We start from the raw sequence: 23,647 nt of genomic DNA on the forward strand, positions 1-23,647 counted from the left end.
CACTCTTGCTCATGTGAAGTTGCTTAAATATGCGTCAAGGTCTTGAAACAAGAAACAAGCCAAAACCAGTCCAAGTAACTTGTAAAGTAACGCATTACTTTTAAAATTTACAACAAAATATCTGAGTGCCTTTTTCAAATAAGTAACGCGTGTTACTTTGTTTTCCCATTTATTGAATGACAGCTCTCTTGTCCCAATGTTGAAAAAAATCGTAAGTGCAGAGGCATTGTGTGTAAACATGATGGTTATTGTAGTTCTGGACTAAATCTGAGCATGCGTTTACTAATCGCACTTGCACAAAAAGAAAGATTCAGTGTTCCTCGAAATAAATTAAAATCTGTGAAATGCAAAATAAGAATACTGTGCAAACCTTCAATAATGAAATATGTTAATTGCAGAATGGCAGCACAGCTTGTTTGAGCTGCGCCCTCTACTGTACACCAAGGTCGTAACCATGGGGAGGATTAATTTTATTTCAATAAATTAAGTAATTAAAGGTTAAAAAGGGATTTAAGGGAATAAAGAAGAAATAAGAATGCTAAAAGACTCTATAGGTCTAATTATAGCCTATAGTTGTGAAGTAGTCCATTTAAACTCTGCAAATAATATTTCTTTTAAAAAATATGCACAAATTCACACTTGTTTGTGTCTAATATTTCAAAAATGTAAAAAAAAATAATAATAAAAAAAAAGTCTCTCATCTCATCACATTTAGTTATGAATGACTTTGTTTATATTTTCAATTCAAAATGGAGAAATTCCATAAAAAGTTGAGTAGTTTGCATCACTGTATGTTACTTTGGGTTGTTAAAAATATCCATTGTAAAACAGTTGTCAAATATTAAATGATTAGCTGTTATATCTTACCACACATGCACTCATTCACTGTAAAAATTACAAGCATTGCATAGGAATTCACACTTGTTTGTGTTGGGGGGGGGGGCTTAGTATTTCAATATTAGTGTGAAAGGGTCTTTACATTTGCCCAAAAATAGAACTTTTTTGTTATATATAAAAAAAAACAAGCCCAACCCAGGTGAAAAAAGTACCTAAAGTAACATAATGCATTACTTTTCTTAAAAAGTAACAGAATTAGTTTCTTTTTACGTTACTTTTCAAAGTAACTTATCGCAACACTGGCCAAAACTATTACTAATATATTCGTCAAACTGCCATGTTATAGCTCTATCAAATATTAATTGCAATGAAGCATGCCACATGAGTCCTGAAAAGTGAAGCCAAAGCGTCTCGATCGCCCCCAGGTGGCAAGATGCAGTATAGGTCATAAACCCCGCCCTCTCCATGTCTTCCAGTGGGACATGAGACAAACTAAACAATTAAATTACACTTCAAATATTTTTTCCAAAGACAATTTCTGTCATATTAGGCAGTTTTTATCACGCTGGTGTTAGTTCAAGTGTTCGTTCTTTAAATAAGTTTGATTTTAGTTAGTTATTTGATACCATAAAAATGGGGGTGAGACGTCATGATTGACAGCTGAGATTAATAGCTTCTCTGAGCGAAGGCGCCAACTGACTTTTTTTCTGGATCTTGGAGCTTTAACTTTAATTTCTACATTTCCATAACTGTTTATTACACACCGACATAACGAGCTGTTCTGAGTGTGGGCGGGACCTTGATATCGTGGCTCCACTTCGCGCTCACTACTGCGCAGACTCGGGCTCCAAGTCCACTATGCGCAGACTCAAGACTCAACATGTCAGCGCCATATAGACACACTGGCAGCTTCAGTTACTACAATGGAAGAGAGTGAATGTGCGTCGTCCATATTTTTTTTACAGTCTATGGTTGCAACACAATCTCACAGCAATTCGTAACTAATTTACATTTAGGCGAATTTGTGGCTAATTCGTATGAATTAATTTGTATGTTTTTGTAAAATCTCCTTATGCCCCAGTGACGGACGGTTATGTTTAGGCTTACTTTTTTCTAAACATTGTGTACATACAATATATATATATACATACAAATCTGCCACCACGTAAAATAGTTCACCTGTGAGACTGTGTCTCTGAATTGGTCTTCTAAACTGATTGATCAATAGGGCTCCACTATATTTTTAAAAGTGTGAAGACAGATATAGCGTATAGCAGATATAGCAACAGCATAAAATAACATTATTAGTCAAATCTATCATTATTCTGTGATTTTATAGAATGGTCCAAGCAAGGGACCGCCTCTGCTCTTTGGAGCTACAGGACTTGATTGAGTCCAGCTGCAGTTATTTTCAGCAGAGCCTGTACTGCATTTCACACTGTGGGGCTCGACTAAGACCAGGTCACGTAGGAAACATGAAGCAGCAGAGCTAATCAGAACTGCGATCACGGCCCTCCTGCTTCTCTCTCAGCTCTAATGACCATATTCACTCCCTTTGGTTAGACCAGTTACAAAAGCCCTCGCTCCATTTTCAAGACTGCCTTTCTTCTTCAGAATAAGCAAGTGTTATAGTAAAAACCCTTAGTAGTAGTTTCTTGAATGCATCCTTTGAGAAATCAGCTGCTAACAAAAATGCAGGGGTGAAAAATACAAACAAAGAAAAATCGTGAAGAAGTGTCATTCATACTCAGGGTAATTATAGAGAGGCAGACCACGTATCCATTATCCATGTGATAAAAGGCCAGGAGAATTATGTCTTTTTGAGGGTTTTGAAAACTTTGTTGTGGTTCATTTTTGCTCCAGAACAACCAAAGGCAGCTACCCACAATGATAAGCACAAACAGCAGCACTCTAAAGCATGAGAGGAATACTAATGAAATAAGTACAAGCATATCAGAAAATCATTTCAGTGTAATCTGAAAATTGTTCTCTCTTCATTCTTCATTACACTTCCACAACCTCTAAAGCTAGCATCGATTACACATCCTTCGCTCGAGAGGATTTCCGCCTGGGCTGTGGCTATAATACTTCATCAAGCTGTAAAGAAAAGGCAGCACAGGGAATAATGTATAGTGACCTTCCCCCATGGCCAAGTTGATTAACAATAGGCTGTTTTTGTGTGTGATGTAATGATTCTGTTCCAGCCTAGTTGACATATGATGGTGGAGCCCCATTACAGAATCCATGCTGAAAGCTGGAGAGCTACAATTATAGTCTAAACACCCTAAGAGCCTGCAGACTCAGGGACAATCAGAGAATAGTGCTCTCATATGGCTTTGCAGAGAAAACACATGTTCTCACCGAAGATCACAGTGAAGGAAGATGACTGTGGCCAACATGAAGAGATATAAGGATGATAAGATTACCTAGAGGGGATATCATGGAGATCACAGACATAAGAATAATTTTAAGTAAAGATCATAGAATCCTCAAGCACAGCCGTTATTAGCCTGCAATGTATTGAAAGTTTGTAACCGAGCAGATCTCGCCCCGCGTTGACTACCATAGTACGGGGTGGGGGTGGGGGTGGGGGTGGGGGCAGATCTGCTTAGCTACAAACATTCTTCCAAATTGCTTATTTTTGTGTTGTTCAGCAGAACATTGAAATGTATAAATCTGATTGATCGGACTGTTGTTCTGTGTCCTAATTCAGAGGCTGCATCCTTTCAAGGCTGCATTCGCAGGCCAATTGCGTCACAGCGGCGCGACGAAGGCTGTCCCAATTCACTGGCTGCATCCGAAAACTGGAAAATGCTGCCTTTGGAGGACACATTTCAAGGTAGGAAGGCATCAAGGCACGTCCAAATCCAATGTTAGCTTCACTTCCTGTTTCCTGAGATACCTTCCTCTGATCGATTTTTGAAGGCAGCATAGACGTGTCCTTCGCTGCCTTTGATATCCCACAATCCTGTGCTTTCCATTCTGTGACAGTTGAGCTAGAAAAATAAAGATGGTGTCCGAAAGTTGCGTTTGCTGGTCAGTTTGTGTGTAAATGTAGGTTTTTGACCAACACTTTTGATGTCATTTCTAGTGAAAAATTACTACTGTAGTAATTAACTATTTGTTTAGCTCTTAACAAAACTATTTTGCAGTAGACCATTAAACAGTTTCGCTGCCTCAGAAGTCTGTCTGAAATCAGTTTGGTGAGGTGCCTTCATGCACAAACACTGCCTTACAAGTCTGATAGGGCAGTGAGGCAACAAGTCAGCTGCCTAGGTTTTCAGATGCAGCCAATGGCTCTTTCAAATGCAGCCTTGAAATGCGTCCTTCGTTTCAATAGGAAGGATACAACAGATGGATCCTTCGCGGCCTAGCCTACCCCAGAATTCATTACGCACTGGTGACAACAGGATTTTTTTTAGTTAAATAATAAAATAAATAAAACTTCAGTTACATTTAAACCATGTTCACTACCGTGTGTTGCTCGGAAATAGGAACCGTTGATTCTGTTTCGTTTTCTTTTTGATCTATTTTAGCTAGTAAATCAAAAGTAGACAAAGTAACAGGCAATATAAGTTTAACACTTCAATTTTAATGTCTTGCTTATAGAACTGTTGTATAAAAGCATGCGCTGTTAGCTTTGAATATCAGCACTCTTGCTCATGTGAAGTTGCTTAAATATGCGTCAAGGTCTTGAAACAAGAAACAAGCCAAAACCAGTGTTAGGGGTAACGCATTACAAGTAACTTGAGTTATGTAATCAGATTACTTTTCCAAGTAACTTGTAAAGTAACGCATTACTTTTAAAATTTACAGCAAAATATCTGAGTTACTTTTTCAATTAAGTAACACAAGTTCCCATTTATTGAATGACAGCTCTCTTGTCCCAATGTTGGAAAAAATCGTAAGTGCAGAGGCATTGTGTGTAAACATGATGGTTATTGTAGTTCTGGACTAAATCTGAGCATGCGTTTACTAATCGCACTTGCACAAAAAGAAAGATTCAGTGCTCCTTAAAATGAATTAAAATCTGTGAAATGCAAAATCAGAATACTGTGCAAACCTTCAATAAAGAAATATGTTAATTGCAGAATGGCAGCACAGCTGGAAGGTTTGTTTGAGCTGCACCCTCTAAAAAGAGTTAAAAAGGGATTTAAGGGAATAAAGAAGAAATAAGAAAGCTAAAAGATGCTATAGGTCTATATAGCCTATAGTTGTGAAGTAGTCCATTTACACTCTGCAAATAATATTTTATTTAAAAATATGCACACATTCACACTTGTTTGAGTCTAATATGTCTAATATGATTACCTAGAGGGCATATCAAGGAGATCACAGACATAAGAATAATTTTAAGTAAAGATCATAGAATCCTCAAGCACAGCCGTTATTAGCCTGCAATGTATTTCTGTGACTGCTATGAATTAATGAGAGTTCAGTATAGTCACTTGATATGTTGAAATCTGACATGATAGTTTATGATACATAGATACAAGTTATTATGCTTTCACTATTCCTTAATACCTCCTTGTTCTAGCATCTGCTAAATGAATAAATGTAAATGTAGACAGTGACATGATTGTGCTTTATTCAAAATCAATATATTAGAAGAAGAAAAAATGGTAAATAATTTTTTATGTTGACTTTTGTCATCCAAAGATTGTTATTTTACCAAAATAGAAATGCTAACCCTAAAGCAATTTAGTAGCTCAGATGCATACTTAACATTTAAGCATTAGGTTGATTCTTTTTGGCTTTTTCTAATCTAATGAGAACTGATTATAAACAAAATGTCAACTTGATAACATGCTTCAAATGAAAAATGCTACGTTACTAATGTTTTGGGTCTCAGAGACCCCATAAAAACATAAATAAATGCAATAAATATAGAAATAATTTTGTACACAGTTTTATTTATTTATTTAAATTTCATTTTTTTCTATAGTCAAATTGATAATTCTAAAAGTTTATAAGTCAAATTTCTGAAAAGTGCATGCTTAATTTGATATAACAGACTGTGTAGAGCTTCAGTAATATCTGCCTTAAAGTATATTAGTTCACTTTAAAATGAAAATTACCCCAAGCTTTACTCACCCTCAAGCCATCCTAAGTGTATATGACTTTCTTCTTTCTGATGAACACAATCAGAGTTATATTAATAAATATCCTGATGCCAAGCTTTATAATGGCAGTGAACGCGACCAACCAACCCGATCTCACGGCAATTCGTAGGTATTTTACGAGGTGGCTAATTCGTATGAATTCATATGACCTCACTCGTACGAATTCATACGTTTTTTGCTAAATCGTACGTATTTTACGAGTTGACAAATTCGTATGAATTCATACGAATTACCTATCCCAAACCCTGCCCCTAAACCTACCCGTCACTGGGGTTTAGACAAATCGTACAAATTCATACGAGTGAGGTCGTATGAATTCATACGAATTAGCCACCTTGTAAAATACATACAAATTGGTCGTGAGATAGTTTGAGTTTGAAGCTCAAGAAAGTGCATCCATCCATCATAAACGTACTCCACACGGCTCCAGGGGGTTAATAAAGTCCTTCTGAAGCAAAGTGATGCGTTTGTGTATGAAAAATATCCATATTTAACACGTTATAAAGTAAAATATCTAGCTTCTGCCAAACCTCCTTCCGTTTTCAACTGATGAAAAAAGCGTAAGTTTTTGTAAGTTGAATACGGAAGGCGTATGACATAGTGTAAGCATTTTGAACGGCGAGAGGCATTACACTTTCTTTCTAAGTAGAATATTGAAGGCGGTCTGGCAGAAGCTAGGTATTATACTTTATAACGTGTTTAATATGGATATTTTTCTTACACAAATGCATCACTTTGCTTCAGAAGGCCTTTATTAACCCCTGGAGCCGTGTGGAGTACGTTTATGATGGATGGATGCACTTTCTTGAGCTTCATACTCGTTGGTCCCGTTCACTGCCATTATAAAGCTTGGACACGTCAGGATATTTATCAATATAACTCTGATTATGTTCATCAGAAAGAAGAAAGTCATATACACCTAGGATGGCTTGAGGGTGAGTAAAGCTTGGGGTAATTTTCATTTTAAAATGAACTAATCCTTTAAGGGCTTTGATTAAGTCAGAGGAAAACGATTAAAGACTTTATAGGGTAAAATAAAAGTACACCCCAAAACAGGACATGAGGGTTACAAAAAAGTATGTTTGTGCACTAAAGAGAATAAGAACAGATTGTTGTCTTCTTTTCATCATTGCTTATGATTACTTACTATCTGCCAAAGCCAGACACAAATCGTTCCATTACGTCATTGAAGTATTTGTTTTAATTCAATGTGAGATAGATTTATTTTGTGTGTTGTATCTATTGTGAATCATGAAAGAGCCCATTTATTTATTTATTTATTTTTTCTTTATAGGTATGGAGAGGCTTATTTCAGTAGCTATTATCTGCTGTTCTTGAACATTCCTGACAGAGATGTGAAAAACAGTGTATTTAGAAAATCAATAGCATCTAGTTCACCTTCAAGTGTCTTTTCTGATGGATTCACACTTTACACAATGCAACAACACACAGTGTGCTGTGAACAGAATGGAAAAAGAGTTTAAAATGTCTTTTACTATGAGTGATTGGAGATAAGCTTGTTATTTTGTAATATGAATAGAAACAGTCTGTGTTCAAGTCTTTTTCTGATTTCCAGATGATTGTGTCATTATGAATGAAATCCATATCACTTTCTATATCCATCTTTACATTTGAATGCTCTCTTTTATTAACATAATGACAAGTAACCACATATTATAGTCACTGATGAAAAATGCAGAACTAAAGAAGGAATTGTCTGTAGGCACTCTAGGACAGTTGAGAACGAAAATGTGGTGTGCATTTTTTTTTTTTTTAAATAAAAAAAACAAAAAAACAAAGACAAACACAACACATACTTTCAAAATGTTGTCCAACAACTTTATCATATTGGAATATGATGAAAAAAATTCTAAAGATTTTGAAAGAGATTTGTTTTATTTATTGCACCTGTAAGCACTTCAAAGCTTTGGCAATATTTCAGCCCTTTATACAGTCATTCCAATAAAGCTCTATTGACTTTCAGAGAATGAGAGAGAAAAACACAATCAGACTGAAAAATGTAAGCAGACAAGAGAAGGTCAGAGTAGCCGCTGAACAGAACATCACAAAAATGTTTCATCAGAGTGTAATGTTTATCATTTCTAGACTCTGTTTTCCAGAAATACGGTAGGTTATCTTTTCAAACCATATTTCAGTCGCTATCTTTGCGCAGTGACCACAGGAAATATGTTATAGTTGTTCTAGATAACATTGTTCCCTTAAATCCACCAACAGAAACAGTGAACCCAACTAAAATAAGGCTACAATACCAGAAATGTCCAGAGGCAATAAGATAGAAGAGATTGTGGCTAAAAAGGATTATTCCAAATATTTTCCTTTGTGTACAGCATAACAAAGACATTTATACAGGTTTGGAACAACTTGAGGGGGAGTAAATGATTTTTCATTTTTGTGTGAACTATCCCTTTAAGGCAAGTCAGTCCACTTGGCACCCATATTCGTATTGATTATGATTATGATTATGAATAAACAACTATAAAATCATTTTAGTGGTTATAGGTTTTTGTTTTGTTTTGTTTTCCAACCTCAAATAGATCTGACAAGTCTTCCAGCAAAAAGTTACCAATGACCTTTTACTGGTTTATCCATGATGTTAGCACAGGTTTGCACTCAGCTCAAAGTCCCATTGATTTCTCTATGAGAGCAAACAGCTCAGAAATGTGCAGCAATGTGATATTTCAGAGGATTATAGCATGAGATACTGATCCTGTACAGGTTTATTTTGCCACTGTTGTCTTATGCCTGATGTGGATTGTACAATTTCGACTGTACAATTGTCTCCTGAACAGACTCTTCAGGCCTTGGCTTGTTGTATGGTTGTGGGTGTTTGTCCTACGAACAGTTGGTGTGGCCCAAAGCCAGCACAAATGCTGTAGACCGCCGTCCCATCCTCCATTCCTCCAAGAACACTATCTGGATGAGTTAATGAATTCTAGTAGTCAATGTGCCTCAACTGTCCTCCACATTTTCAGGAACTGTGATGGTGTGATTGAAGGATGGAAAATAACCAATATTCATCAAGAGACCAGAAAGAGTTTGTTTATTTATGTTTATGACATCTGAAAGTCTGATGTAAATAAATTGTAAACTGTTTAATTTGCATGATTGTTTAACCCAACATACACCTCACTACTTGTTGATATGCATCTGCAATTAAAAGGAGGGGAAGAAATATGGGGTTGGTAGGATAATTTTACCAAAAATATAAGAAAATACAGTAAAAACAGTAATATTGTGAAATATTATCTGTTCCTGTGATGACAAAGCTTCAAAATGTTGTTATATATATATATGTGTGTACAGTAGTCAACATTTGAAGTGGATCAAAACCTTTCATCAAAGTTGTCCTAAAACCTTCTTCTTAAGACAGCTTAGTTCTTAGGACAACTTTGATGAACTTTTGTGATCCAATATTACTGTTTTTACTGTATTTTCTATATATAGAATTATATATATATATATATATGTGTGTGTGTGTATGTATGTATGTATATGTATGTATATATATATATATATATATATATGTGTGTGTGTGTGTGTGTGTGTGTATGTATGTATGTATGTGTGTGTATATATATATATATATATATATATGCTGTTTGCTTACCCACATACACCTCTCAATGCTGATTGTTTTCAATCTGCAGAAAAGAAAGCAGGAGAGCACTGTGTGAGGAAAATATAGAATAATCAGGAGAAATAAACTGATAAGACAAAAGAATAGAGGAAGCTGAGACTAATTAAACATTAAACTCTTTTCATGTGTTCCATTCAGTAGGTCTGTAATCAGCAAGAATCAGTTTGTCTTTTAATCCCTTTGTTCTTTTTTTTTTTCATTACATCAATGCAATTTATTTAGTTGACTGGGCAGCTCCGCAGTTTTTAGAGAAAATTAAATGTAACCAAAAAGTCAATAATGTATAAGGGCTATTAAGGAAACCACCTTCTCCTGAACCTTGTGAACTCCAATGCCACATGTGAGAGATAGCCAACACACTGAGAGAGAGCTTTGCTTATAGCCAAGTGAGCAGCAGGGCTACAGATGGAGATTATGCTCACTCGCTTTCTCTCACTCTCGGCTCCACAGACGAGGGTCTTACACCAATCACACCCCCAAATAAACACGCTCCCACCACTGACAGCACACCCCATGATGTCTGCTTTACCCTTGCTAATTTTTCCCTAAGGATTTCATGAAGAGCTCTTTCAATAATCTCTGATTGGTTGAACTCAGCAGTGTTTGAGCAGCAGTGCATCTCTGACTGGTTGAACAAACAGGTCAAGAGCTCAAATTTCAATTGAAATTCAAGAGTTTTGCCATATCAAGACCTTGAGGTGAATTTCTTTTCATGATGTTTACTATATTACTAGCTTAACTGTTAGCTAACTTGCTAACTAGATTTTGTAGGCAAAGATCAGTTGGCCCAGCCATTGTCATAGTTATTATGCAATACTGAAGCAAAGTCAAATCAGCCTGGTCAAAATGTAAAAATTAAATATTAATAACAAGTAGCTATTCTATTATTCATTTTCACATGATCCTACAGAAATCATTGTTTTTTTATGTTATCAGTTTTTGTGGAAACCCTGATACATCTTTTTCCCAGGATTCTTAAACTCTACATTAACATTAAAAATGCCTTTACTAACACTTTTAATACTTTTAACTACTTTGTTGACGCTTTTACACTTTTAAATGTCCTTTTAATGTTCAGTGGTTGAACGGTGAGTGTGTCATCTCATTGTGCCCAGTTCTTTTTTTTTTTTTTAAACATATTGCGGTCATAGAGGGAACATTTCACTGATTCCACGGAAGTATTCAGGGAAGGCGTCATGGGGCATAGGAATAAAGTGGATACCATCATGAAATAAAACCTGCTACTGTGTATATGTACTGTATTGGCCCAACCCTTGTTGTAGTTAGTAAACATACAATTATTAAAAATAAAACTGTGCAATATACTGAAGCTAATGCAGTAGACAAATCAACCTGGCAAAAAAAAAAAATGTAAACATTTAATATTAATAACGTGACTACCTAGAACACCGTTTCAGATGTCTGGCACACTTTACATAATTTAACGAAAAAATCTGAATAATTAAATTTAAAATAGAGACACAAAACAAACACTGTGGAGGATCAAATCCATTATTTATTCATCCATTCAGGCTAAATTAGGGAAACAAGCGAGATCAAGAGAAAGGGTAAGCAAGTGAATTAAAGAAATGCACGTCATGGAGAGATGAATAGTAAACATAATTAACTACATCCTATGAAATATGTGGATGCCTGGAAAGAGTCTTGTGGTTGCCATGTCTTTTCACGTCACAGGTTCATAAAAGAAAATATTAATATTGATTGTCTTGGAAAAAGTCTTACCCACGAGGCTATTACTAGAACAGCTGTACTTGGTAGAGATTATTGACCTCTTTAAAATGAACCGTGCAGTTGCCAGAGTCTTCAGTAGTAAGCAGAGCGGCTCAGAGATGATGCCGAGTGAATCACAACCTCTCATTGTCATAGATTGTTTCACTTTGCTTTGTGCTCTGACAGCATATCAAATGCCAGTCTGCAGTTAGACAGTCTGTCAGCCTCATGTTGTGTTATTACCTCCGACTATACAGAAATGTGGAAAAATAGGATTTCGAAACAATAGAAATTGTTTCTTCGCAATTCTACAGTGCTTTGGTCATAAAAGAGACAGATTCAAAGGGATTTTTTGGAAGTCCTTTTGTGTACAAGGTCTCCTATAGCCTTGTTGCCATGTGAACAGCCTGAGCAGGAAATTCAAAGCTTTTCAAGAGGGATCTTATATACTGTACACATTAGTCAGATATCTGACAACATGAAAATAAGGAAAAACAAGCATGTAATCAATTTATCCTTAATGCTTTGATGTTTTTTCTAAAATATTGCACTGAATATCAGACTTCAAAAAGATAAAAAGGAAGCAAACAAGAATGTTAGAAGGTCATGTTTTTTAATTTGGTTCTATATTCTTTTAAATTAAATGTATATCTCAGTGAGCTTAAAGGAAAAAATAATCCATTTCACAAACAGTTTTTACAATACTTCAGAAAGGGCTGCATATGAGAGGCATGCCAGCATGAAAAATCCTTGGATGCTTTCAATATGACCATACCGTATGATAATATTGCATTCAGTGGCAGAAATGTGCATTTCATCAATTGCATTCACCTCGTCTGTGATTCTTTTCAATATGGTTCCATTTCTGGAATACTCCGTACAGCTTGTACAATTGTTAAAACACTTCATATAGACTTCTCATTCTTAATTGGGCTTCACCGTGAGACACCACTATGCCCAAGTGTGTAACAAACACATTAAACTAATCAACACTACTGAAAAGTGTGAGGTCTCACCCTATTTTTCTTTCTTTTCCTGTTCCCAACATCACAACCCTCTTCAATCATTACCAAAACTGATTTTCACGGTCTGTCAGCCATCACACATCTGAAATAAAAAATCCTGTGCTGATGAGGTATAAATGGAGCTGAGGGGCCGTTTACATGACACCATTTTCAACTAAAAATGGAAAACTTTACACGTTTTGGCTGTTCATTTACACAACAACTGCGTTTTGGGGGCCTGAAAACACAAACTTTTGAAAAAGAGAAAGTTTTGGAAAACCGTACCTTTATCGTCTCAATGTAAGCTACAAAAACACAAATTTGTGAAAATGGTGATGTCATGTGCCTGTGTATTACGTGCTCAGTCTATAGGCGTGTAGTGTTTCTTGACAAAGTGACATTGCCAACTACTGGCCTGGCAGCATAATACAGCATTTTTTGTGGATCCGTGTGAACGGGGATCGTTTTGACAATGTTTAACTTTGTACGTTAAGAGTGAAGGGTTTATTCTATGCTATAGGACTATAAGTCTTGGACTCTACAGTGGTTCTCAACCAGAAAGTCTCAGTAAGCTCCAAAATGTCTTAAAAATATGTAATAAACTGTTAAAATTTAACAAGTCAAAAAGACAGACAAAATGATTAATATTATTCAAAATCTTAATTTTTATTTGAACCATTTTTTTTTTTTATCTGAAGAAATTAATGAGTTAAATTAAACAAACAAAAAAAAATATTTACATGACTCATCCAGGTCTAGAAATCACTTTTTAGATTAATTAAAATTTAAGTCATCTTGAGGGTACATCAAAATAATATGTCAAATAATAGCATTGACCGGGCACCAAATATTGACTTTCGGGAACCTTGGGATTACAAAGGTTGAGAACAGCTGTTCTAATAAACACAACTAACAGCATCCCATTTGTAAGAAGAACTGATACAGGACACAAGTAAAACAGCATTGTGTAGTAGAAGCTTTGTTCAGGACAGAGTGTCTGTTCATGGTGATTGATGCTCGGAGGCATATTGCTAATATTCATGATAAATGCACAAAGTTACATCGCTGATGATGTGAGTTGGTGAAAAGAAGATGGGTACAGTTCACTTGTTTTTGGGCTGTGCTGCAATATAAAGAGCCACAAGACAGTAGAGAGCTCCTCCGACTGTCAGAGCCATGGTGGTCCTGTACAAGAGTCTGTCTGGAACACCTCGCTTTAGATGGACAGGAATCTCTTCTGATGCCTGGAAGAAGAAACAAGGAGAGGGAAGAATTATGATGTATGCTCCTTTTTCCTGTTTAATAATGAGATAGTCCACCCAAAAATCTAACTTCTGTCATCATTTACTATTCCAAACCTGTATGAACACAAAAGATGATATTTTGAAGAATGTATGTAACTAAAGAGTTTCGGTTCTCATTGACTGCCACCTTTTGTCCATACAACGCACGTCAATAGGAACCGGATTTGTTTGGTTACCAACATTCTTCGAAATGTCTTTTATGTTCATTAGAAGAAAGAAAGCCATACATGAGGCATGAGGAAGAGTAAATGATGACAGTTTTCCTACGCCTTCTTCAACTACATAGCTTAATACATCACATACTCACCTGAAATATTCTCTGGAGGTCTGGAACCTTGTTGGCACCCATATACTCCACCGCAGCACCTGACTCAGACACCAGTTTAGTTGGGGTGGCAAAGATGATGGTAGGGGATTCAGAAGGTATATTTGACCTCAAGCCCTAAAGTAAGTTTACAAACAGGTTAGGTTGATACCTTTTTTCACTAAGACTACATAACAGTTTTTACTCAAAGCACCCACCCCCCATTATTTTTTTTAAAAATGTGTTTTATTCACAATTTCTACACGATAAAATATATTAGAGCTATAAAAATGTATATTCTTTATAAATGTGTTTTTAATATTTTATTAATTTACATGGCCATCCCAAGTCTTTAATTTTTTTTTTTTTTTTTTTTACATTAAAAATTTTACTTAAAAGAACGAGCCCCCCCTTGGAAGTTTTCCGAGGTCCCCCTAGTGGGCCCTGACTGCCTTGTTTGAGAACCAATGATATATCAGATCTTGTTCTTAATCTTAACTACTGTCTTTTGTTGTAAAATCAGTTTAGGATTCTATAACCAGCGCTGAATTTTGTCATCTGTCTGAAGAAATACTAAAAACATCTAAATAATTAAATCTAGCTCAACTAAGTAACTGTATCCAGAAAGCTCTCAACCGGCTTTTCTTTATGAATAATAATTAGCCTGTATAATCATTTCGGTTACAATACTGCTAGAGAAATGTATTTTACGTATCTAACGACTGTTTAAAAACACATCTGCCTCACATGGAGCAGGTAGTGGCATATCAAGGTCACTGAATTAACCTTTTAAAAACGGAATAGCGCGCACATACCTGAGGGCTGTAAGCGGAGGTTGACACGGCTCCCGTCAGTCTTTGTGTAAACCCACTAAATTTGTAATACATTTTGGTAATTAGTGTGGTAACCGGCGAGGACGAGGTGAGAGTGACCGTCGGGATGTGGCAACTCAACCGGCTTTTTCCTTGTTTAAGGATTTGTCGCGCAAATATGACGTCATTGAAGCTAAAACGCTATGAAAACTTTCCAGCAAAAGCTCTGTTAAAAGTTAAAATAAAATTGCTGGGATAAATATAATTTATTATAATATTTTGTTAAAATCTCTGTGATCATTTTGTAGTCATTGATATGGCTTTTTTTGTGTTTAGAAGGTTATTATTTAGGCCTATTCTTTTGAGCCTGTGCTGTCAATCGATTAAAAACTTAACTAATTAATCTCACGTTTTTTCTGTAATTATTCAGGATTAATCGTACCTAATTTTATATTTTAATAGGCCTTACATAATTTCACACTAAATCTCCAAATTAATGTAGAAACAACATAAAGATGGAACAGGCTATTTCAAATATTTTGATTAATTGCATTTTTACTAAATACTGTCAGTGAAGGCCAGTATCACTAATACCAATATTGCACTAACCACTCTATTAAATGGATTTTTTTTTCTCAATTTCTGGGGATGAAATGAATAATTATAGCCATTCAACATTACAGTATAATTGAAAGCCATCATTTTTATCATTTAGTAGAAAAACTCCTTAGCATTGAGCCCTGCTATATTAAAAGCACAGCTAAATGTAATCTCAAAATTGTACATCTGTAAATAACATCTTAAGCTGAACACCTGTCAATAACATCTGTACATTCATAAAACTATTATATAGTGTGTGTGTGTGTGTGTATTTCTGATTCTGAAATGTAAAATTAGTTTTAATGGGTTTATATGAAGACTGTTTTAAGTTAACAAATTAAAAGTTGTATTTTTAAAAATCATACTTGTCCAATTTTTATTGTTCCCCTAAGTAATGTTGTTTATTAATCTCATCTTGACATAAAAAGGCTGCTAGTTTCCACACTTTATACTTAAGTGAATATTTATTATGGTATGTTCTGGTCAGTTATGAAATCCAAACTTCATGAAACATCAAAAATGCATAGGCTACATAAAAATCAATTTGATGTTTTGACCAGCAGAATTTTTAACCAGAGATAAAATATGCTTATGCTAAGAAGAGAAACAGTTCAATGGCAGATTCCCATTGTATAACTCCATAAAATGTGATAGCATGCCCTGCTATTGTCACAAAAGGTCAACATGTGTTCAGTGAACTATCTTTTCTCCTGTCTTGGGCAATAAAATGTGGTAAGAATATCTTTTACAGCCAGAAGGTATTGTCACGTCTGGTTGCAGCAGGATGAAATAAAAGTGCAGGATTTAATTGCATTGCAGCAGTCTTCTCTTTAGTAAACAAAACAAAATACTCAGAAATCACTATAGACCCACGGGAACAAAACAGCCAAACATAATAAGATGAGAAAAGACCAAGAACTGAACAAAACACAGTATATATCCAGATCAAACTAATCAACAAAATGAGACACAGCTGACATAACTAATGAGTAACCAAGGAGAGTAACTGGAGGTGGGAACAAGGAACAAAAGAAACAGAGCAAAACAAACTCAGAATAAAATTCAAACACAAAAAAACAAGACCTGACAGGTACAAATAGACTTTCAAAAATAAAGCAACCCTGAAAAATATTCACTGGAGTTAAAACTGACACCTAAACCCAGTCATCCCAATTTTAAAACATTCCTAAGTACTTTGCTTTTGCTTAATATATTTCACATTATATTTGTGCCACATTCCTTTAATTAGTTAAATAATCAGGCATGAATCAATAAACATTTCTTTATTTTCTTCATACACATAAATAACCTTGTCTTTACCAATTAGAATACATTTAGATTACAGAATAGAGCTACATAAGATTTCATTTGCATCATTATGACCCTTTTAAATAGCCACAAATACAGCTACAAAATGATACAGCTATGAAGGCATATGTCTCCATACAGATGCAAAAATAAACATTGTGTGGTGTGACATCAACCAAGCAATGTTTCTGCAATTATTCAAATAAGATCCCAACACTGACATGACAATTTAAGCTAAAGACAAATTATGTCATTAGAGGATAACCTGAATTAAACAATGCACTCTATCTTGATTTTGACATTATCATCAATTCAGCTAAGAAAATATCTGTAGGTTATATAACCTATAGTCAATAGATGCTTTTATATAATGAAATACTTCTGTACTGTATTCCACTCAATAAATCATATCATATGCAGCATATCTCATTAAATACAATGCAAAACCCATCTTTGTATTCCAGGATACACAAACTCAGAAAGTCCCTTGAATGAAGAAAAGAGGTTTGATTTTGTGCTTGTATTCAAAGAGGAAGAAGGAAGCGAGTGACAGCCCTCCTACTGGTGAGCGTGTGGGTGAGGTGTTTGCTAATCAATTTAGTTAACGCCTCTTGATTCACACAGTCGTGTATGGACAGGTTGCAGACTTGTCGCTGTCTGGATGAACAGCTGATGTTTGTTTTTTTGTGGCTTAGTAATGTTAACTAGCATTCTATAGACCTTTAACTTTATTTGAAACTGCACATTTGACAGTGACTTTAATGTCAAAGCAATCACAGTATTTGCTTTCTTATCATCTTCAAACGCTTCTATATTGCCACTCTAAAACCTTTTACTCTGGTTTCCCTTGCTTTGCCACTTTATTGGGGGCTGAATTAATGATTTAGCAAGTCGGAGGGACCTCTCCATGGAAACATGAGAATTTGTGTAAGCTCCTTCTAGGCTGGAGCACTGTCAGGACACAAGGTCCCGCCAGATGCCCGTTCCAGGCAGCCTGGCCATCTGTAGTCGTCAAATGCCACAGTTGTCCATTTCGTACACGGAAAAATGCTGTTGGATCGGTTTTGTTCGTTCACACAGGAAGGGGGTTACAACACAAACATTGGCTAATGTATTTCCTTTGGATCGTAATGCTTTATTGTGCACTTTCCAGCTTTGAGCTGGGGATTTGTCTCTTTTGTCCTGTTCTGTTAGTCCCAGGATGGACAGAAATAGTTCCAGATGCCTGTATTGTCAACATCGATGAATTCCAGAATGTGTCCTTGAGTACAGAGGTACTTGTGTTTTTATTTGGATATAATAGAGAGTCTAAACGCTGATTTTTCCCCAACAGATTAGCTTGTCCCTTTGCTAAATTTTAGATCTTGGTACAAAATAAAGGCACAGAAGAGCAGGTGATGTTGCTAAGCTGAAGACCAGCAGGTTCGGAGGATCTCAGGACGAGCTGTGCTACAGTCAGTTGAGAAACTCAGAGGAGAGACTTCGCACGCAGCGTGCTGAGCGGAATTTGAGTTCGTGGTAGCACTGCACGAAGCTGTGGTAGATAAAGGTAATGGGCAGAGCCAGCAGCACAATGCCACTCACAACGCACACACCACCCAGCACGCGTCCCGGAATGGTGATGGGATACATGTCTCCATAGCCGACGGTCGTCATGGAGATAATAACCCACCAGCAGGCTGCCGGGATGCTGGCGTAGTCCTCATTGCTAGTCTCCAGGTCAAGGCCGTGCTCCAACAGCTGTGCCAGGGCACTGAATATCGCCATGGCGACGCAGACAAACACCAGCAGCATGACCATCTCGCGGTAGCACCTGCGCAGCGTCAGCCCGAGCGTCTGCAGCCCGAGGAAGTGACGCGCCAGCTTGATTAGCCAAAAGATGCGCATCATTCGCAATACGCGCAGGGTGACTCCTGCTCGCTGTAGCTGAGGGTTTTCTCCTGTCAGCGCTGTCATAGCGACAGACACATAGTAAGGAGTGATCGCCAGCAGGTCAATAATATTAAGGGGGCGGCGCACAAACTCACATTTGTCCCGTGAGACAATGAAGCGCACTATGCATTCGGCAGTGAACCAGCCGATGCAAACTGCCTCGATGATCCTGTGTGAGATGGGGAGGAGAGAGAGAGAGAAAGAGATGTGGAAAGAAAAACACAAGAGAAAGTTAGAGGGTATGACAGGGATATGATCACAATTTTTCATTTCTGGGTTCAGTATACAAGTTAAGCTCAACTGACAGCATTTGTGGCATACTGTTGATTCGACTTGCTCCTTCTCGCTTCATTCTAAGAAAACAAGGTTCAGCGGGGTTCTGTATAGAACCTTAGGGTTCTTTACTCAATTTTAAAGAACACTTTATGAACTTAAAGGTTCTTTAAGTTTTTCTAATGATAAAGTATGTTTACGAGCCGCTTAATTCATACATTTAATTTAAATTAAAAATTAATTAAATCTAAATGAAAGAATTAAATCAAAATCCATAACTAAATCCTTTTGGAATCCCATAAAAGGTTCTATATATGAAGTGTCTAACAGAACATATATAGAACCTTTTCTTCTAAACCCGCGGTCACTCTAGACTTTGAACGTGCAAAATTTCATCGGATGCTCCAACGGTCGTGTTATACAACGTCTTTTTTTATAAACATGAATTCAACATATAACATAGCCTATAGTAATGCATTCAGAATGTAAAAATATACAACCTACTCGACTTTACTACAAAAATATTATTCTTTTAATTCAAGCAAGAGGTCATGCCATGACGAATCGATCTTAACCTAATGCGAATTCGCAGGTCAGAGTTCACCAAACTCGAAACTTCGCACCAGCTTGCGTTTCCAGTCTGACGCATTCGCATGCGCTTCGTATGAATGGAAGTCAATGGGGCGAAAAGTGCAGTGTGACCGCACCTAAGAGTGTGCTTAATGTTGTTTTCTTTTTCTCTGTGTAAGCGCCTTGAAAAGACTGCTTTAAAGGTGCAATACAATTATTATTATTTAAAAATGTAAAAATCTAGATAACAGTGTGACACTTATAGAATTGAATGGGACCAATCTGTTAACATTAAAACACTCACTGTTTCAATAGTATAGCCACAAAACAAGCAATGTGCAATTTAATTCACAATTCCATTGCAAGTGTCTTACTGGAGCCTTGAAGAAAACAAGGGACGATTCTAAAACCTTACGCCACAAATGCTGTCGATTCAGATTAACTTGTATCAAACCTGGAATATTCCTCTACCAAACACTCCCTAGAATATTATCAGTGAATGAATATATAAATAATAACCACTAAAAATGTTGCTAGGTAGCCTTCAAATAAGTTTAAGCTTTGTTATTGTAAATAAACAAGTCATGCAAAGTGTTTAGATCAGATTCCATGCAGCCATGCGGTCAGTGTGCTTTATATGGAAAATGTCCTCTCATTCAGATCGTGTAAACAGCTCCAGTGTTTTGTTGACAGTGGAGTGTCAGTGTCTATGGAAGCTAAAATACAGGAAGTTACGCTTACTCAGTAGTCCTTGAACTGATTTTTTATATTTGAGTGCACATTCAACTTAATCTCCATTTAATATTTGAAAAAAAGAAATAGATTTGTGAAAGGCTGCATAAAAAGAATTTGCCCCTGAATTTGCTCTTTCATTTTGAATGGTTTTACTGTACTGTTCAAAGCAAATTTATAAAGAGCTGTGACAGACTTAGAATTACAGTGCGGACAGCTGTTTCGGCATGAATGCATGTAAACAGGGCCAATAATACTGTGAAATAAGTGAAGATGATAATATATGTATATGTTCCCACATATTCTAGAATTCTGGGTTAACAGCAAGTGCATATATATGCTAATCATTCCTCAGTAGGCATGATGAACATAAAAACTATACATCTTTACAGGCAACGAATGAACGGACATTTAAAGATGAATACAAAGCATGGGAATGATATCCACAAAAACATATCTGTGGCATTTTTTGGAAATACTTTAAGACAGCATGCATGAAAAACCTCACTGGGTTTCTTTCCATCTCTTACCAGCTCGTCACACACATATATGAGAACATACCTGAACCCTGAGACAAACAGTGGCCACTGTGGGAAATGGAATCAAAACTGCACTGGATACATAAAGAAAAAACCTTAAGCCCTACTCACAAATGCTTTCAGACAGAGAGAGAGAGACGGGGACAAGGGAATACCCAAAATGACAATATGACCCAAAGCAGGGAATACGAAAACATGACTGAAATTTTTAGAGCACCAGGAAGATGTCATGTTCACATTGGATGATGACGAAATGTGTGCACAATAGAATATAGAGATTTGATTTTAATAATTTTTATAGCCTGTCTAAATGTAGGGAGGGAGTGTCGGAATACGAAGTGTGTTGTAACACCATTAGTTTAACAAATTAATGTAAGGGGTAAAATCACCACCCTCCTCAGATAACAGTATAAGTTTTAAGTCTCTTTGTAAAAATAAAATGAATTGATTTGTGATCACGTTAGTGGATGCTAAATGTCAAAATGTGTATGATCAAATGTTTAGGTTCTGTTGTTTAATTTGATAGACTATATAGCATCCACACAAGCTGAGCAGATGAAGGTTGTAACACTACAAAGACTACACAAAATGGGACTGTTTATCCCTTACGAAAATTAACCATGGTTTTACTACAAAAAAAGGTTAAAGGTTGTAGTTAAACCATGGTTACCACAAATTAACCATGGTTTTGCTATGCTAACCATAGTTTAACCATGGTATTTGTAGTAAAATACCATTACACACGGTAATCAATCTGACACAAAAAAACAAAACATGCTTACTACACTTTTAATAAAACGATGGCTAATTTTCGTAAGGGTATTGAGTGAATGATTCACAAACACGCCGTCTATTAGAGTTGTTTTTGCATAGTAACTATCTATTTTGGACAAATAAATATGATTAACATAATTTAATACATGGACAAATATAAAATCTCCATGTTTTCAACTGGTTTTACAACTCGCTCCTGTAGTGAGATAGTTTGTAATGTAGCCTACTTGCCATTAATTTGCACAGTTGGGTAATATTATTGCATACATTTAATTTGTAGCAGACAAATATGAGGATATTATATCGAAGTTTGAGACACACAGCTCAAAAACCTCTTCCAGTTACAGACGCTGAAAAACGAAATGTGTTACAACACTCCCCGGTCTCCCCTGCAGAGCTCATGTTGACGTCAGATATTTTTGGCGACGTCTCCTGGCCAATCGAAGTACGTCAGATAGAAAACAAAATTCACCATCGTAGTACTTTGCAGCCTTCAGCTTGCATTATCACCATACGGATATTGCTAAAATGTCGTTTTTGTATTTTTTTTTCACTATGATAATATTGTTTTTACTGTAATACATTTTAAAAGGCAAATAATCAACAAAATATATTATATAATAATAATAATTTAAATATAAAAATATTTAGAAAACTGGAAATTAGACGATTGCATTTTAATATTATTGCATATAGCTATAAATTATTATATTATTACAGTGTCCTACTTAATCATTTAAATGATTTGACAGTCATTTAAGTGATTTGACAGTCCAAATTCATCCTGTCCAATTTTCTGTAAACCAAGAAAATGTGTCAATGCGGTGTCAATGCACTCATTTCAGTTTAACTTCTATTTCAGTGTTGCTTTCATTTTTAATAGGGAAGAGATGGTCTGAATGGAGCTCGCAAAGCAATTGGGTACAAAACATAGAAAGAACCATACAGACAGAATTAAGTAAGTTCAGAGGGACAAACCTACCGTCACAAAATATTACCTCTGATATGTGTGCAGAAGAGCACGATTCCTTCTATTATATATGGAGCTATAGAAGGTGGGCATGCTCATAAAGCTGAGCTGTCCTGTGAGAGATGCACCTAATTTTGCATAAATTGTACGTATACCACAGACCACAGAAGTTGAATTCATGCATATACCTGTGTTCTTCCACTGTATTGTTTTTTGCTGTATCCCAGTCCGGCAGAGTGCTCGCACAGAGGATGACCATAGACATAATGACAAAAACCACTGACACTGATGCCAGGATCTGCGCAGCGATAGAGGAAGCTGGCTCCTCAAAAGTCCTCCGCATCCTCTCCAGCCACCGCGCGTTCCCTGTCTCCGGGGTTAACCTGGTGACCTGATCCTCCTCACCTCTGGACTCCACCTCTGCCTTGATATCCTCCTCTGAAAAGTACGTGTACGTGTCGGACATCCTATCCTCCAGTCGTCGCTGGCAACAAAACTCCAAATGCGAGCTCTCCAAACCCCAGTAGATCATCTCGTTGTAAAAGGAAAGCTCGCACATCTGCGGGACAAACCTGAGCTTTCCAGATCGGACATAAAGCATAATAAAGACAAACGCCTCAGAGTGCCTGTCGAAGAAAAACTCGTTCCTCTCCCGGTCATAATCATCACATACCTCCAAGACCTCCTTTTCAGAGGAGCAGCTGTGGAGTCTGCTCACTCTTCGGAGGGGAAAATCCTTTATAACTTCTCTTGTGAAAGCATACTTGGTGCCACCAACGTTTAAGATGCATATATTCTTCCCAAACTTCATTTTGGATCAGATTGACATCACCGATTCGAGTGAAAAAGAGAGAAACGACGTACAATATGGCTTAATGATAGTCATAGTTAACATCCAGTACATTTCTGTAAGCTCGAGAAAAACAAACAGCTCCAAACTCGCGAGTCCAACACAGTATGTCAGATTATAAAGGGATTTTTCCAGATTGAGCGCGTGTCATTTAGGAGAACCGTGGAAAAGTGACTTCTTTCTTTGTGCATCATCTAAACTCCAGCCTTCAGTGGGCAGCTTCATACAGTGATGTCACAGATCGACAAGCCTATTGCACTCGATCATGGGCTCCCGAGGAACGGGCGTTCCCAAAGGCAAAACGAGTTTTTTTTTCACGACGCATG

At 36.5% G+C, this 23,647-nt stretch overlaps 2 protein-coding genes across 3 annotated transcripts; both read right to left on the reverse strand.

Annotated features, from left to right (window-relative positions):
- Positions 1–12,994: 12,994 nt before the first annotated feature.
- LOC127524062 (cytochrome c oxidase subunit 7A-related protein, mitochondrial) lies at positions 12,995–14,960 on the reverse strand. Its single transcript, XM_051915390.1, has 3 exons — positions 14,777–14,960; positions 13,965–14,099; positions 12,995–13,597 (listed from the first exon to the last, which is right to left on the reverse strand). The coding sequence occupies exons 1-3, from the start codon at positions 14,846–14,848 to the stop codon at positions 13,457–13,459; spliced, it is 348 nt and encodes a 115-aa protein (XP_051771350.1). The 5' UTR covers positions 14,849–14,960; the 3' UTR covers positions 12,995–13,456.
- Positions 14,961–16,641: 1,681 nt separating this feature from the next.
- kcng3 (potassium voltage-gated channel, subfamily G, member 3) lies at positions 16,642–23,560 on the reverse strand. 2 transcript variants are annotated; one of them, XM_051915514.1, is made up of 3 exons: positions 22,660–23,560; positions 18,709–18,782; positions 16,642–18,630 (listed from the first exon to the last, which is right to left on the reverse strand). In XM_051915514.1, the coding sequence occupies exons 1-3, from the start codon at positions 23,280–23,282 to the stop codon at positions 18,137–18,139; spliced, it is 1,191 nt and encodes a 396-aa protein (XP_051771474.1). In that variant the 5' UTR covers positions 23,283–23,560; the 3' UTR covers positions 16,642–18,136. The 2 variants fall into 2 exon arrangements, with proteins under 2 accessions (XP_051771474.1, XP_051771473.1); XM_051915513.1 differs by having other exon boundaries at positions 16,642–18,782; positions 22,660–23,558.
- Positions 23,561–23,647: the final 87 nt, after the last annotated feature.

This window comes from Ctenopharyngodon idella, chromosome 12 (genome assembly GCF_019924925.1).
Source record: "Ctenopharyngodon idella isolate HZGC_01 chromosome 12, HZGC01, whole genome shotgun sequence".
NCBI lineage: Eukaryota > Metazoa > Chordata > Actinopteri > Cypriniformes > Xenocyprididae > Ctenopharyngodon > Ctenopharyngodon idella.